This window comes from Fukomys damarensis, unplaced genomic scaffold (assembly GCF_012274545.1).
Source record: "Fukomys damarensis isolate Sample0158 unplaced genomic scaffold, DMR_v1.0_HiC HiC_scaffold_9, whole genome shotgun sequence".
In the NCBI taxonomy this organism is placed as follows: Eukaryota; Metazoa; Chordata; class Mammalia; order Rodentia; family Bathyergidae; genus Fukomys; species Fukomys damarensis.
Genome location: NW_022900921.1, coordinates 6,369,532 through 6,385,720, shown reverse-complemented (window position 1 = coordinate 6,385,720; position 16,189 = coordinate 6,369,532). Strand labels below are relative to the sequence as shown.

The window sequence follows — 16,189 nt, the reverse complement described above, 5'->3', positions numbered from 1 at the left end:
TTTTTTTTATTTTTCAATTTTTTTTATCCCCCTTTTTTTTTTTTTTTTTTTTTTTTTTTTTTTGGTACCGGCTATCAAACTCAGGCCCTTGCACTTGTGAGGCAGGTGGTGGCAAAACCACTGAGACAAATCCCTGACCCTATGACTATCTAAATAGCATCACCCACATTAATTCTCCTGCTTTGAATCAGATCCAAACTCCTTCCATATTCTTCATCATATTCTATAAGAATTTACATGACCTGCTCCCTGCCAGCCATCTGAAACTAATTATTGATATTCTCTAACGATTCTTAATATTTAGTTATTCCAGTCATCCCAGTATTTCTGAAATATAGGTTATTTCTACTTCAGAAATGTTACACTAGATAATCATTTTGCTGGGATCGTATTCCACTTACACCTTTTACAATTACATTGCCACCATTCAGACCTCAACTCACATGATATATCCTGAGATAAAATTCCTTTGGCCATTCTTTTCTTTAATCTTTATTAAGTTCACTGATACATTTTAGTTATACATTACAGTTATATTCATCGATGTATCTTGGTTCTTATTTTTCCCCATTCCCAGCCCTCCCTGCACCCCCTCCATCCTTCCCTTTTTACAAAGACTTTGTTTCCATGTTTTTTCTTTTCACATATTTTTTCTTTGCCTTTTTTACCTTTTTCTCACACCTCCCACTTCCTCTACTCTGTTAGACCTTTTCTTCCTATTACACAATATCAATTATACATTTTGATCCTTATTAACACTTTGTTTCTCACACTAGAGAGACTATTCGGTATTTACACATGTGACTTAGTAATTTCATTTAAGAGTATGGCCTCAATGTGCATCCATTTACCTATAAATGTCTCCAGTTTTCATTCTTTATGGTTGAGTAGTACTCCATTTTATAAAAAGAGAAAACAAAACAAAACAAAACAAAAAAAAAAACACCTTCTTTGTGTAGTCTCCAGTAGATGGGCTTTTGGGCTGTTTCCAAATTTTAGCTATTACCAACTGAGCTGCTATAAACATGGGTGTGCATATATTGCTGTGGTGTGATGCTTTTAATTCTTTTGGGAAGATACCCAGCAGAGGGATGGCTGGGTCAAATGGGACTTGTAGTCCTAGTTGTTTGAGGTATCTCCATACTGATTTCCACAGTGGTTGCACCCGTCTGCACTCCCACCAACCATGGAGAAGAGTTCCTATCTCTCAGCAGCCCCACCAGCATTTGTTATTGGTTGATTTCTTGATAGCAGCCATTCTTTCTGGGGTAAGATGGAATCTCAGTGTTGTTTTTATATGCATCTCAAATGACTGGTGATGTTGAACATTTTTTCACATGTTTATTTGCTGCTTTTACTTGTCTGAGAAAGGTCTGCTCATTTCAGATGCCCACTTTTGAATTGGGTCTATATTTGGGGGGTTTGACTTTTTTTTAGTTCTTTATATATTCTAGAGAATAGACCTTTGTCTGTGAACAGCTGGTAAACATTTTTCCCACATTGCCATTCTTGGTAAGTACCTATGTATCAATTTTTACCTGAAATCCTGTTATGTTTAGAATGTCATGCTGTAGGAAACTCGGTGAGGGTAGCAACCTTGTATAGTTTATGGACTGATGCTTCCAGAAAAAACAGAACATTGCCTGGCACATAGTGAAATCAAAAAAATATTTTCAAACAAATGCTGCAAATAAGGAAATAAGGTTCTGGGAGTTTGAGTAAATATCCCAAATACCCCAAATTTCTATGATTCTGAAACCCACTTTCTTTTGGAGCTGCCAAAAGGCAGAAAAAAACAGACAGTAGGTGGAACTAGGTAATGTGAGGGTACCCTTTCAGGCCTTGCATTCTATTGTGGATACAATCGAAACAAAAAAATCTCAGTCATGCTTTTCTCCAGAGAGCCCTGCATTTCCAATGCAACAAGTAACATGGGAAATCTATTAATCTCCTATTTTTGTTATGTTAGACACATTGCAGGATTCAGAGGAGATTTGGGGCCATGCAACTTTTATTTTTACTTCCACTCACAGGCCTACAACTTTCCAATAAGCATTGTTGGGATTGCCCGCTTCTTATTTGCTTGAGTATCACGGTCTGTGTAAGCTGCTTGCTAGGCCTCTTCCCCTGCACGCAGCACACAAATGCCACAGCCGGCAGCCCTCTGGCTCACAGCCCAGCCGGCATGCAGCACTCTCATTGGCCCACAGCTGCTCAGGGGCGGGGCTTCTGTCTCAGGAGCTCTCCAAAAGGGGCGAGCAGCCCAACGTTGAGGCTCAGGCTCTCTTTCTGCCAGCTTCCTTCACTGAGCAGCGCTTTCCAGTCTGCTTTCTCTGTCCCGTCCGGCTCAGCTTGGGTCACCGCCTCAAACCAGGGACGCCATGCATGGATTTTGGTGACAGTGATGAAAAACCTTGTAAATTCGTCCGGGGTGTCCCAGGACGAACTGGAAGACCCATGGAAGAAGGGGCTGAACAGCACCGAGGATTACCTGACCTACCTGTGCGGACCGAGGCGCAGCCACCTGTTTCTGCCCATGACTGTAGTGTATGCACTGATTTTTGTGGTAGGAGTAGTGGGCAATCTCCTAGTGTGCCTGGTTATTCTTCGGGACCAGCTGATGAAGACACCAACCAACTACTACTTGTTTAGCTTGGCTGTCTCTGACCTCCTGGTCCTTCTCCTGGGAATGCCCCTGGAAGTCTACGAGATGTGGCACAACTACCCTTTCCTCTTTGGACCCGTGGGCTGCTACTTCAAGACTGCCCTCTTTGAGACTGTGTGCTTTGCCTCCATCCTCAGTGTCACCACTGTCAGCGTGGAGCGCTATGTGGCCATCCTCCACCCCTTCCGTGCCAAGCTGGAGAGCACCAAGCAGAGGGCCCTGTGGATCCTGGCCAGTATCTGGGGCTTCTCCATCATCTTCTCTCTGCCCAACACAAGTGTCCATGGCATCAAGCTCCACTACTTCCCCAATGGGTCCTCGGTCCCTGGCTCTGCCACCTGTACGGTCATCAAGCCCATGTGGATCTACAACTTCATCATCCAGGTCACCTCCTTCCTCTTCTACATCCTCCCCATGACCCTCATCAGTGTCCTCTACTACCTCATGGGGCTCAGAGTGAGTATCCACACTCACTGGCTGGGGCTTGTGTCCTTTTTCTTGTCCCTGGCTCAAAGCTCAGTGAAAACCTTAGCATTGCTGAGATTTGGAGTCAGAAGGGAACACAGAGAAAAAGATAGTGAATTGAGATGGGAAATTAAGGAGTTAGAGGACCTACTTCTAATTGAGCAAATAGTAAAACCATGGCCGGACGGCATTTACTTCTTCCGTTGTTAATCCCTCTGTCCTGGTTCTCATATGCAAGGGTTCCTAAGACCCAGCTAGAAAATTGACTGTGGGTACCAGTGCACAGCCCTCACCTGCAGGAACGCCTAGCACAGGTCATCAGATAGGACCTCACTTGAAATAAGCACCTCAGCTGATGCGTGGTCAGGTGTTTTCCCCCGAGGGACTTTTTCTTACGTGGGTATGGCTTTCCGTCCACTTCCCATTTATTCCGTGGTGAGCTTTTCTTACACACTAACTTGGTCTTGAGCATGACCACAAGTTTTCCCTACCTGTTTAATAACCCAAGACAAATGTATAATTTTCAAGTCAACATTTCCTTATGTTGCTTGACCCTCCAGTTGAAATATTAAATGAAAATTTTATATATATGTCTGCATCTATCTATCTACCTATCTACCTACCTATCTATCTTGATGCTCTGTGTGTGTGTGTGTGTGTGTGTGTGTGTGTGTGTGTGTGAATCTGCATCTATCTATCTACCTATCTACCTACCTATCTATCGTGATGCTGTGTGTGTGTGTGTGTGTGTGTGTGTGTGTGTGTGTGTGAGATCACCTTGGACTCCTCTTGAGCAGGTGGAGATGGGACAGAGAGGGAGGCACAGACAGCACAGGGAGAGTTACGAATATGAGTACCCGTCATCTGAGATGAAGAGGGAAGTGTCACTCAGTTTGCAATGTATAACTGGAAGTTCTCATCCTATGCTCATGGAGATAAACTGCTTCTTTTTCTTTTTTCTGGATCCCATCTCACTGAGACAAACCATTTTTATGAGGGTGCAAGTCTATATAATTCTTAGCACATCCTGCTCCCAAATTCATAGAGATGCAATTCTTGACTATCATACCCTATTTACATTCACTGAAGGAGGTAGCTTCGGTCTCAGGCAGTTAAGAATTACCCACACTTGCATACAGCACGCCTTTGGGCTGCCACATCATTCCCCTGGCCCTAGTTTGCATATGCATAAGTTGCAAAGGTTTACCTCCACTCTGGTCTAAGTCACCTTGTTGTTCCTGTGGCCTGTAATTCTCAAAAGAAAAGAAAAAGAGGGCTGGGGCTTTAGCTCAGTGGCACTGTACCTGCCTCCCAAGGGAAAGTTCCTGAATTCAATCCCCAGTACCAAAATAAAAAAGAAGAAAAAGAGAAAAAAAGCTTATTAGGAGGAGTAATGTGAGTTACAAATAAATGAATGAAATGATACCCTTCAAGATGATTCTGTCACTATATATGATGTGAACATTTAAATACTAGCATCCACCTGCCTCTGAGAAAGGTGACTGTTAAAAATGAGTGCCCCATAGGTGGACCTTTTAACTACCTCTCGATCCTAAGATACATAGCAAGGTCTAAGTGAAAAGGACAAATTTGAAATGCCCCAGACTTCTGGGCACAGGAGTGAATCCGCTCAGACTGAAGGCTGTGCAGGTTGCTGTAGGTGCCCGGCTCCTATATTCTCAGAGACTTTTGTCCCTCCAAACCAGTTCACAGCTATGCCTGTAACTTCCCCATACTACTCACTAAGAGGAATGACTTCTACATTTTCCTAAACTTCTCAAGACCTATTTAAAAGAAAAACACACCAAGAACTTATTAGTATCGTTTCCCCCAACATTAGTCATTTCTCTCAGGTCAAATTGGGAGGAATATTCAAATTTGAGTAAGGAACATATTCCCACAACCTATTACTTTGAGTTTCGCTGTGATAAACCCACAGCTAATTTGCATCAGGAGCTGAGTCACAAATCAGACAGTAGGTTAGACACCACCCAGAGTTGTCTTGTGTTCTCAGGAAGGATGGGTTTCTACCAGGTTACCAGGATACCAGGAGAGGAACTGTCTGCTTTGAAATTCTCTCCTAGAAGAATATAAATATCCCCAGGCCAGAAGTCTAGAGAGATAGCACCTATTCTGTACCTATTCCAGTTATACTGACCTCAGGGCTTCAGTACCCTTTACCTGAAAGGCTCCTGCTATTTGCCTTGTCTGCTTTTTGCTCCTCTACATCATACCCCAGGTGCAATTCCTCAGGGAAGCTCCCCCAGTCCCCGAGCTCTACCTGGGCCCTGCTGTAAGGGCTCAGGCCTCCTAGGAGTTTTCCCTCATGATAATTTATAATTCTATACTCGCAGATTCCTTAATATATTTCTCTTCAACTAGACCCTAAGCACAGTGAGTGGAAGAGGCTAAAAGGCCCCCTTATTGGGTTTCAGCTTCTCTACCTTTAAAGAAAGTGACTTGGAGACATTGTCTCAAAGGGCCTTTCTGATGTGTGAGGGTTTTTTTGTTTGTTTGTTTGTTTTTTGGACCAGGAATCTGAACTCAGGCCCTTGCACTTGCAAGGTCGGCAGCGGAGCCACTGAGCCAAATCCCTGGCCCCTGATCTATGAGATTTTAAAGAGAGCCAGGTGATCCTAGTGATATTTAAATGATGAACTCTCTTTGCAAATCTAAATGTGCAATTCGTTCTGGGTCCCGGTGCCTTTACAAGACATCGAACCTGACCCCTGGAGGAAATCGTAGCAGGGAAGCCACAGGCATACTCAAAATGAACACTCAGTGTTGCTTCAATGTTCTAGGACAGCAGTGGCAAAACTACGGCACACGAGCCCCAGCGGGCTGCTTGTATTATAGGAAACTCTCAGAGGTTCGCCATCGCTCTTCTAGGACATTAACCTCCACGGAGCTGTTCTCTAAAGGTGGAAAATTGTAAAGATGGAAAAGAGATCTTCCCAGGCAAGTTCCCTCCCAATCAAGAGGAAGCCCCGATAAAATGCTCTGCTAGTGTTTCTCTTTCCTACATTCTCCTTAAAGCTTGGGCTGACGCAGATGCCTGGAACAACCGCAGCAGAATTCAGCCAGACCAAGCAGGTGCATGGATACAGACCAACGTATAAACACAGATGTAGATATTGCCAGATGCACACAGATTCACCCATGCAGATGGCAAACAGATTATGTCAAGACTGTAAAGATAGTTACACAAATACACTATTATATCTTGTTGTGAAACATAACCTTCAGGAACCATGTAAATGATTAGTGAATGGAATTATTCATTTCATTTACTATAACCAGCTGACTCGAGTAATATACCAACCTGAATCAGCCCCAGAAACCTCCCTTTCACTTTGATGTCATATGGCCACACGGGGTAGCTGGACTGTGATGGCTAAAAAGGCTTCCAAAGTTCCTGTACAGGGATCACAATTTTTCATTCCTCTTTTTTTTGGTACTGGGGATCGAACTCAGGTCCTTGTGCTTGCAAGGCCGGCAGTGGAACCACTGAGCTAAATCCCCAGACCTTCTCATGCCTCTTTTTCGCTACTTGACTTTTAAAATAATAGCTAGGGGGACGATGGGAGGAATAATTTAATGACTTAACATCTACTTTTCTCAATTAGTCAATAATAAAGGAGCATTGCATACTGGCTAGAAAAATTTCTTGGATGACACTGTGTCCGCCACTTAAAATTCTGCTAGAATAATGTGCAGCGCATATAACATTTCATCTTTCATGCTTCCTTAGCTTGTTGTGTCGTTATAAATTAAGGAAGGTCAAAAATAAGTAATTACTAAATGGCACACGATGCCGGGAGTGACGGCGCACGCCTGGAATCCCAGCACTGCCTTCTGGCCCAGGAAGAACATCTTTCTTTACAGTCGTCTGTTGTGTTGCTGCTCATTAGCACACTTACTTCTTCTTCACCTTGAATTGAAACCATCTTCCTACAACACAGTATACTGTTCACAGTTGAGGAACGAACTATCCAGAATCATTTGAAGTTTCCTTCCACTTCATGGCCTCCATCAACTAATAGGGATTTTCATGACTGACAGTGAGGGAACCCCAACACCATCTAGCAAAATATGTTCTCATGGTGGAACAAAACAAAAAGTAGCTGCCAGGATTCCATACCTCAGCTACAGAAAAAGGACTCCTCCTGTCAATCCGTCAAAAAGAGAATGAAATTTCAATTCCTAGAACTACAGGTGAATATCCAGAATCCCACTGGTCCAAATTCTCCAATCAGTATGCTAGGACTTGTTATGATTTGACTGGGTATCTAGTGGGACATTATAAAGAGCAGAAGTTGGAGTCATCCCCACCGAGCTAATGACTGAGTACAGGGAAGGAATAAATCACTAAATCACCTAAGAGAAAATTAGGGTACTGTTGTTAAGGGAAGAAGGGAATGCATGCTAGGGTCCCTAACAGGAATCCTAACAGGAATCCTTAAAAGTTTCCTTTATCTGGACCAACATCCTCACTAACAACAACAACAACAACAATAATAATAAATTAAAAAGTCACTACTAGATGATGAATAATAAAGATCTTCAGTTTAGGTGAAATCAGGAGAAAAGTTACCACCGTCTTTCAGAGCAGAAGGGAACTCAAAGATTATAAGACAGGTACTGTTGATACCTGAAATATTCAGAAGTTACATTAGGCATCACTCCACAGTTCAAGTACAATGAATTTGTTATTTTAATATGCAAACTCAGATGGACGCGTAATTTTATCAATATTACCAAAAGCACTATTCAGACTTCCCACCGAGGGGCGCTGTTTGGACTTCCAATCCACCTTTTCAATTTACAACCTGAATTCAGATTTGCAATCCAGGAACATGAGCTGCAGTGCAGCCCCGTGGTGGCTTCTCCCACAGGAGAGTACTGTAACTTCTGCCACCTGTAATGTGTACAACGCAGGACTGTAGTTTTATATTCTGTTATACATTACAGTACTGCATGTAAGAGTTAAACAAATAAAAGTCATCCGGTTAGAGTTTCCTTTGAACATGTCTTTGTTCTGAAAATTGTAACGTGCATACTACTTGCGATTCCTCTCTTTGCGACCAATTCATTTAAGGACCCAGTCAGGAATGGGACTCGTTAAACAGAGAATGTCTGTATTAGCATGACCCATCTCAACTCTTACAGGAGAGAGAAAAAGGCTGTGCTTTCCTTCTGGCACTTTCCATTTCTTTTTCAGTTGAAGAAAGATGAATCCCTCCAGACGGATGAAGTGACTGCAAATATTCAGAGACCCTGCAGGAAATCAGTAAACAAGATGCTGTGTAAGTCCTCCACTGGCTTTGCGGCTTGTTTCCTTTTGTTTCTTCTAGGAGCAAAGGCGTTGCATTTGCTATTGACAAAGTACTGTGGAGATCAGGCCCCAAATCACCCTGAAACACAGCATCACAATCTGCCTTTCTTGGTTTCTCCATTTTATAAACACACACACACACACACACACACACACACACACACAGAGAAAGTTTATAAACTCACATACAAAGAATGGGTTGTAATCCTTTTCAGGGCATCACAACCTGCTGAGGCCCCGCCACGGACCCCATGAGAAATTTTATTTCCAGATTGGGAATACATGTTCAAGACTACCTCTAAACTGTCATTCTCCCCCGACACCGTATGACATTGTATCGAAACAGGATATTTTTGTATAGATAAGGGTGATTTTTTAGAAAAAAAAATCTAGGAGGTGATCTGTATGCTCCTAAAGAGTATTATAAAAATTATATAAGAATATTATAAAAATATGTGATGAGCTCAATAAAAAACTGGAAAAATTTATGATCCAGCATTAATGTATGAGAGTTAGTGATAAGGGAAAGAAGATTTATCACTTATTTTTCAAAGCAAAATCTAAGGTTTGAAAGCAATAAATTTTGAAGGGGACTGTGCATATGAAATACTCTCCTATAACTCTGCTGTGTCTATGAACAAAAACATCGATTTAGTGACTGAAGGTGATATTTTGACTTTAAAAATCGTTTTCTTAGAAAATTTCTAGCCCCCATTGATACCTGACTTAGGTACCTTGATACTTGGCCACTGATGTAAAAAATCCTAGTAGCTCATTATCTCTGCTTTTTTCTTTGATGATGATCTACTCACAATAAAACTCACTCACATTAGAGTCACAATAAAAAAACTAAAGTATTTACCTTTAGAAGGGGTTGACTTTTTTTTTTTTTCTGGTACTGCGGATTAAACTCAGGTCTTTGTGCTTGCAAGGCATGTGGTAGAACCTCTGAGCTAAATCCCCAGCCCTAGAAGGGGTTGGATTTTAACATAAATTAAATTTAGAGAATTATCAAAAAAGTGAACAAATTTCCTTAGGAGCCTAAGTTAGAAGAAGCTTCTAAATATTCCTGAAGCCCCATCACATAAGCAGACAATTTGGACACTAAGTTTACTGTCAGCAGGATGAACAAACACTTCTTAAAGGAAACTTCCAAAGACAGAGGACTATAAAATGCATGCCACAGACCCATCTTCAAAAATCATCAACTCATAAGAAGCCTTTTTCTACCTATACCTTTATCTATCCTTCAGCCCCTAGAAGATTATTTTGAGGCAATTCCTTGCGTCACGTCACAGCCAAGGAAAGTATTCTACCACTTCAACAGATAAAAACGTACTTATTTATCTTTAAATGCCCCAAAGAGAAACCACAGTGGCACCAACCTCTGTCTTGAAAGCTGAAGATTAGAAATCAGAAGGAATTCTGTGCTCTAGCAATTTAGACCATAATAAAAACATCCCCTCCCGATCCAAAGATACACACAAGGCAATGTTACAAGTGGGGCTGTGCCATCTTTCTCTCTCCTGTCGCACTTATCACAGAATTTTAAATGATCAATTCAGAGAAACTTCTAGTTCTTTCTGTAATAAAAAGATTAATTCATACATACAAACAGCAGCATGCTATTAATCTGTGACTTTAAAGATCATCCACTTCTTGGTCCCAAATATATATTTAGATAACCAATTTATATGGCTTCAGCAGTCTAGTTACAGCACAATTTACTTTCCACAGTAAACTATTTCAGCAAATTTAAAATAATTGAGAACTGCCAGGCATGGTGGCCTGTAATCCCAGCATTTGGGAAGCTGAGGCAGGAGGGTCACTGTGAGTTCGAGATCAGCCTGGGCTACATAGTTCCAGGTCAGTCTCGACTACATAGTGAGACCCTGTCTCAAACAAAACAAAACAAAACAAAAATAAATTCAGAACTATCACAATGGTTCTAAAGGAAACATATTAGGAATCTTGTACAATCAAATAGAAAGAAAAATAGTCCCAGATCCTATCGCAGTCCATTCTTAGGTTTGAATATTCCACGCCGAGGCTCTTGGAGTTCTACTTTAACTCTAACAGTTCCGGCTTAACTAATGTGGAGGGGGAGACTCCTAGATGGAGCAGAAGGCTCAGAACGAGCATTACATTCTTTCCTTTGCCTTCATGCCTGCACTCTCCTGTTTTCCATCCTCTGCCAGTTGTCCTGGTCTTAGTGTTTGCTGTTTGTTGGATGCCATTTCATGCTGATCGACTCTTCTTCAGCTTTGTGGAGGAGTGGACCGAGCCCCTGGCTGCTGTGTTTAACCTCATCCACGTGGTGTCAGGTAAAAGCTGGGCCCGTCTGGGTATGACAAGTGAGCAGGTAATTACAGCTTTATCGTCATCTTGCTTGAGGCTTCACCATAGCAGCACATCATGGGGAACTGCTGTTATTATAATGCTAATGGAGATACCTGATTTTATTCAGAGGTCAATTAGGCACGTCATTGGTCAAAATAACAGCAGCTACTTTATCTTTTTCTTAAATGTAATACAGGTAAGTATTACTAAAGAAAATATAAATTTTTTTCTGTGAAAAATTACACAAATTGTCATAATATAGAAGAACAATAAATAATACACTGTGTGTCATGATCTTAAAAGAATGGTCAAAATGATACTCAGAATACAAGATCTAGATATTTAAGAGGCTACTTTATGGAAAACCTCAACTCTGTAATGTAATAAATACAACAGAAAAATAGTCAAGGAGTTACTTCTTTGGTTTCCCTTCCAGGGACCAAGTAAATGAATTTGTTCTTATTTAGTAAACGTCATGTTCCTGAAGTCTCACACTGTCCCATAGAAGACAACCAAAGGATTTCCATGGACGTCAAGGTCTGCTTTAGGCTACTTCAATTTTTTTGACAAAGAGACAAAGAATATCTCTCTAAAGGGTTATATAAAATGTGAGGGAAATACTGATGGAAAAGTCCTATGGCTGAGGACCTAGATTTACAACCCAACTATGCCATAATACAGTATTTGGTGTGAACTGTGGTACCTGGCTTCCTTCCTGCCCACGTTTCTATGTCTACAGATGGTCACAGTGCCTGCCCTAGACAAACCATGGGCTGCCAGTCTTATAGCTCATTATAGCCAGAGAAACCATTCCACAGAGAGAAATGACTTGTCCAAAGGCACAGGCTCAGGTCCAAGCCATTGAATTTCAAGCCCAAAGTTCTTTCCACTAAAGCAGAGCGGAGTGTAGCCCCAAGAAGCTTCTCTCCAGTCAGCGTGCCCACTGATCTTAGCTGTTCATCTCTTCCACCCGCTTCTCTCTTCTACTCACAGGCTCATTCTATGGGCTTCTCACATTTTCTCGGAGGTGAGGGGAGAGGAGAGGAGAGGAACGCATGTGGGTTAAACTTCAGATGAGCACAGGACAAAAACAACAGTGTGCATACGCATCCTGAATATCGTGTCTGTCATTCTGTCATCTTTGTTGTACCCAGGCTGTGGTCAGTATGAGAAAAAATGGAAGTGCCTAAATACATCAGGATTCACTACACGTTCACACAGGACTTCAATAGTTAGTTGACTACTCCTCTTTACAGGCAACCATACTTAAGAGTTCTAAATTATGTCTTCAATAAAGACATTAAGTGCTCTAGAAAACACCCTTAACTTGATTTTATATCCTCCAAAGCCACTGCAGTTCCATTAATGACTCCAGAGTTATCAAACTACCTAATAGATTTCTGCACATCACTGCTACACAATATAAATTTTCCTGACCTTGCATATGCTATACCCTCTAGACACAATGCCCTCTACTCTCTTTCCTAACTGTCTCCTACTCATTTCCAGGTCTAACTAGTCTCCAGTGAACCCCCAGGGGCTCATTCTGATAATTACAGCCCTTATGTTCATGCCAGTATATGAATGATTATAGTGTGTCATATTCTGCTGTTCAAAGATACCGATTAGTGTTGTTATACTGTTAGTTATTGAGCTTTGCTCTAGGTCTTGCCTTTACAAACCTATGCTAAGTCTTTGAAGAACAAAGATTAAATTCACTGGCTTACAATATGCCTTGATATTCTTGGCACATAATTATAGTTCAATTAGTATTTATTTCTTGAGTGAACTAACAGTGATTAATAATTTTCTCCATGATATTTTTCCCTGCTCAGTCTGACCACAGGGCATATGGCAGTATGACAGTCCCGAATTATGTAAATGAAGGCAAAACGGAATATGTTGTCAACACAACTTGCCAATGTGTGATGATTACACAAAAATATAAGACCAGGAATTGTTTTATTTTCTTATCCAATCCCATCCCCTTTGTGGATAGTATTTAAACTATATCCTCACAGCAATCCACGGAAATGGGTTAAGCTGGAATCTTCTTTTGCCATTTCACAGAGGAAGAACTTGAAACGTCAGTGTTTCTCTATACCCACAGAACATGACTAGGCCAGGTTAAAAAATGATTACATCCTCTAATTCTCAACCTTGGGCTCCTCTTGGGCTTTGGGGCAATAAATAAGGTATGATAATATCTGAAGAATGTGTAACAAACAGCAAAGTGACAACTGCAAGGCATCTACTGGAAAAAGTATATGTTGCAATAAAATTATTCAATCAGGTAGAAGATTCATTAGGGGAAAAGAACTGGTATGGGAAGGACAAAGGAGAATATATCCTTGTTGACATTTAAACATTATAAAGAATAGTACTTGACTGGGGAATAGGCCTTGACTGATTTACTATTTCTGCATTACTTGCGGTTTGAAACTATAGATTTAAGCAAAATTCCAGTGAGAAAAAAAAATCTCGCTTTCCTTTGATACTTAAGCATCTCCTGCTAATGCTATGGGAACATGCTCTTTAATTAAACAAGTAGGGATCAAAGGAAGTTACTGAACATCGCAAAGAAATTCCATGCCACCCTGAAGGTTCCTTCCTAGACGCTTTCATCTTCCTGCGTTTGATTCCTAAGCGCGCAGGAAGTAGCTGTGTTCGTAGCATTTTGTATTCTCAGTTAGAGTTCTGTTCGCATCATCACTTCCCAAAGGGGCCCTCACGGAGCCTCCAGCCTTCACCAACTGTGTACGCCTCTCCTCCCGCTCCCCTCTCCCCGCCTTCTCAGACGTCCCGTCTAATCCCCGTGTTCCAGGTGTGTTCTTCTACCTGAGTTCTGCCGTCAACCCTGTCATCTATAACCTGCTGTCTCGCCGCTTCCAGGCGGCTTTCCGGAACGTGATCTCTCTTCCCTGCCAAAGCTGCTGCCCCCAGGGTCACTCACGAGGGCCCCCCGCCCAGCGGAACATCATCCTCACCGAATGCCACCTGGAGGAGCTCAGTGAAGAGCCAGGTCCCCAGTTCCCCGGCCAGTCGTCCGTCTGCAGTGCGCCCCTGTCCACTGCCCTCTGCACCGAGCAGGCCCCGCGGAAGAGGCCGTCCCGTTGGCAAGGACCGAATTCCTCGCTGCCTCCTGCCTGCTCTCTAGTTCCTAAAGACGACGAGCCTGGCGAAGCACAGGGCCCCTCTGGAGGGCAGTTTCCCCTCTGAGGAGACTGGGCCCGGGTCATCCACAGGCTGAGTCAGGCTATCAGTCGGACAACCAGAGGCCACGGGCAGTCACAGGAGGAAGAGGCGTCGGTGCCGGTCTGCTCTTCGTGATTGGAGAAGTCCACGTCAGGGCTCCTTGGCAGCAATCTGTTTGCCCTACTGGCCCATCCTTACAACGCGACACGACTTCTTACGGTGTCCTGAGCCTTTTACCTTACGAACTCTGATACCGTGGAAATGCTCCTCCGAATTACTGTCCCACAACTCCAGTCTCCATTGTCATTAGTGGTCTTTTTCATCAGAAACCAGATCAGATATAAATTTTACTTAGAGAAGAAGGAGAAGTAAAGAGGGGAAGCTGAGATGGCAGGTTAGATGAGATATGAATTCCACCGTACAAAAGCGTAGCCATTTTCATAGTTAGACAGATCCAGACATAGTTTTCTAACATCTTATTTCATAGACAGATAGAAGAGTGGGCTATTGTCTTGGAAGAAAGGCACCTGGAATGGCAACTACTGGTCCGAAACTATTCGGCCCTTTAGCTGTCACCTATATGTTCTTCATGTATATGATTCCAGCGAAACCTGCTCCTCAGATTCATCTGCCATTATACCATCACAGGGAATGCGTATTCCATTCAACTGGGTCTGCTCACTCCTCGTATGAAGACACAGTCCATAGTTTTCCCTACCTGTGCATCTCAGCTCACAGGACACCTTGTTTACTTCCAATTTCCATCTGTTTGTATCCGACCAAGGTCACAACGCTCTCCTCCACGTGGTATCTCCTCCATTCAGACATGCCTGGTTTATTCAAATAAATACCTTGGCAATTCTTTTCTCTGAAGCATTTTCGCCTCTCTTCTTTGCGTTTCAGTGAAGTATATTCTTGCTTTTCCAGAATGTAAATTTTTTGCAGGAAGAAGCTTGTGTTTATTTATTTGTTTGTTTTGTTACTGGAACCTTGGCACACATCTGCCACAATTATAAAAGTTCAATAAATAAGTGGTAAAGCAAGCTGGCATCACATTCCAATGTATTAAACTAAACAACGGTTCTAAATACAACCATGTTAACAGCCAAAAGACTAACAATTTGTTCCAGTTAGGGACAGCTGACTTACAGTAGGTCATTTAGTCATGCGATTATAATGGCATGTGCTTTAGTTACTTTTCTCTCATTGCTGAGACCAAATACCTGTCACCCAAAGTTAAAGGGGATGGGGTTTATTTGGCTTACAGTTCATAGAGGTTTCAGTACATAATCGACCAACTCCAAGGCAAGGATAACAAACAGGCATGGGAGATCAGAAACAACAGGGCACACACAAGGCAGCAAAGGCAACAAGAGAGTTAACAGCATCTCCTAGCCCCTTTTATCTTACGCAAACTACTTACGGTGGGTAGAACTCACACCCTTAATCCTAGTGCCTTGGAGCCTAGCATTGCATCATGAATCAATTCCTCCTCCACACACACTAGATCAAGCCTACAAGAGGCATCGTGGGGACATCTAGACCCCAACCATAACAGCATGACTACTCTTTCTGTGAAGCAATGATAGAGCTACTGATGCAGAAACTTGTAAGTTGTATCCTTTAGTTTCTAAATTTTATCTAAAATGAACGATGAAAACCATTGATAAATAAGATTATTGGCATCTGCCATTATCATTTACTAACTTATTAGTCATAGTCAAAGTAAGTCAACATTAAAAACAAAGCCTCTTTGTTAATTATAAACCAAATCTAATGAATTAGAATTCTCCTGGGATGGTTTACATGAGTGAGATAGTTCTCTACTCATTTGAAAATTAAGTTGAAAAGCTTTCAATTTTTCCATATTTACTATGGTGTTGGCAGTAGGTTAATCATAAATCCTTCATCAGAATTGAGGTGAGGTCCTTCTATGCCTGTTTAATCATGAAAGGATGTTGGAATGTTAAAAGTGTGGGGGTTATTTTATTTATTCTTCCGAAGAACCAACGCTTCAACTTTGATTCTTTGCTTTGTTTTTGCCTCAGTTTCACAGATTTCTGCTCTCATCTTTATAATTTCCTTCCTGTACTAGCTTAAAGTTCGGATTGTTCTTGTTTTTCTAAGACCTTGAGGTGCATCCTCAGGTTAATGATTTGGGCTCTCTCTGTTTTTGTGATGTGGACCCT

At 41.9% G+C, this 16,189-nt stretch overlaps 1 protein-coding gene and 1 long non-coding RNA gene across 4 annotated transcripts in view; one reads left to right on the top strand and one right to left on the bottom strand.

Annotated features, from left to right (window-relative positions):
* The first annotated feature begins 2,262 nt into the window (after nt 1-2,262).
* On the top strand, nt 2,263-14,845 carry Nmur2 (neuromedin U receptor 2). The gene is made up of 4 exons (XM_010639697.2): nt 2,263-3,121; nt 8,352-8,436; nt 10,664-10,789; nt 13,630-14,845. Exons 1-4 carry the CDS (start codon nt 2,405-2,407, stop codon nt 14,022-14,024), a joined length of 1,323 nt encoding a protein of 440 aa, XP_010637999.1. The 5' UTR covers nt 2,263-2,404; the 3' UTR covers nt 14,025-14,845.
* Nucleotides 8,118-16,189, bottom strand: part of LOC104873151 — a 111,472-nt gene continuing 103,400 nt past the window's right edge. The window contains exon 5 of one of the 3 annotated variants that reach the window (XR_783380.3): nt 8,118-8,407. This is a non-coding gene — a long non-coding RNA (uncharacterized LOC104873151). Of the gene's footprint in view, nt 8,408-10,664; nt 10,807-14,875; nt 15,002-16,189 lie in introns of those variants that run through there. The other 2 variants (XR_783381.2, XR_783382.3) reach the window with 2 other exon arrangements.

Excerpts from the sequence above, each read along its gene's own strand:
- Nmur2 (XM_010639697.2), top strand. The coding sequence starts at position 2,405 with ATGAAAAACCTTGTAAATTCGTCCGGGGTGTCCCAGGACGAACTGGAA. Across the intron at positions 3,122-8,351 it reads ACTACCTCATGGGGCTCAGA|TTGAAGAAAGATGAATCCCT; the intron begins GTGAGTATCCAC and ends TTTCTTTTTCAG. Across the intron at positions 8,437-10,663 it reads ATCAGTAAACAAGATGCTGT|TTGTCCTGGTCTTAGTGTTT; the intron begins GTAAGTCCTCCA and ends ATCCTCTGCCAG.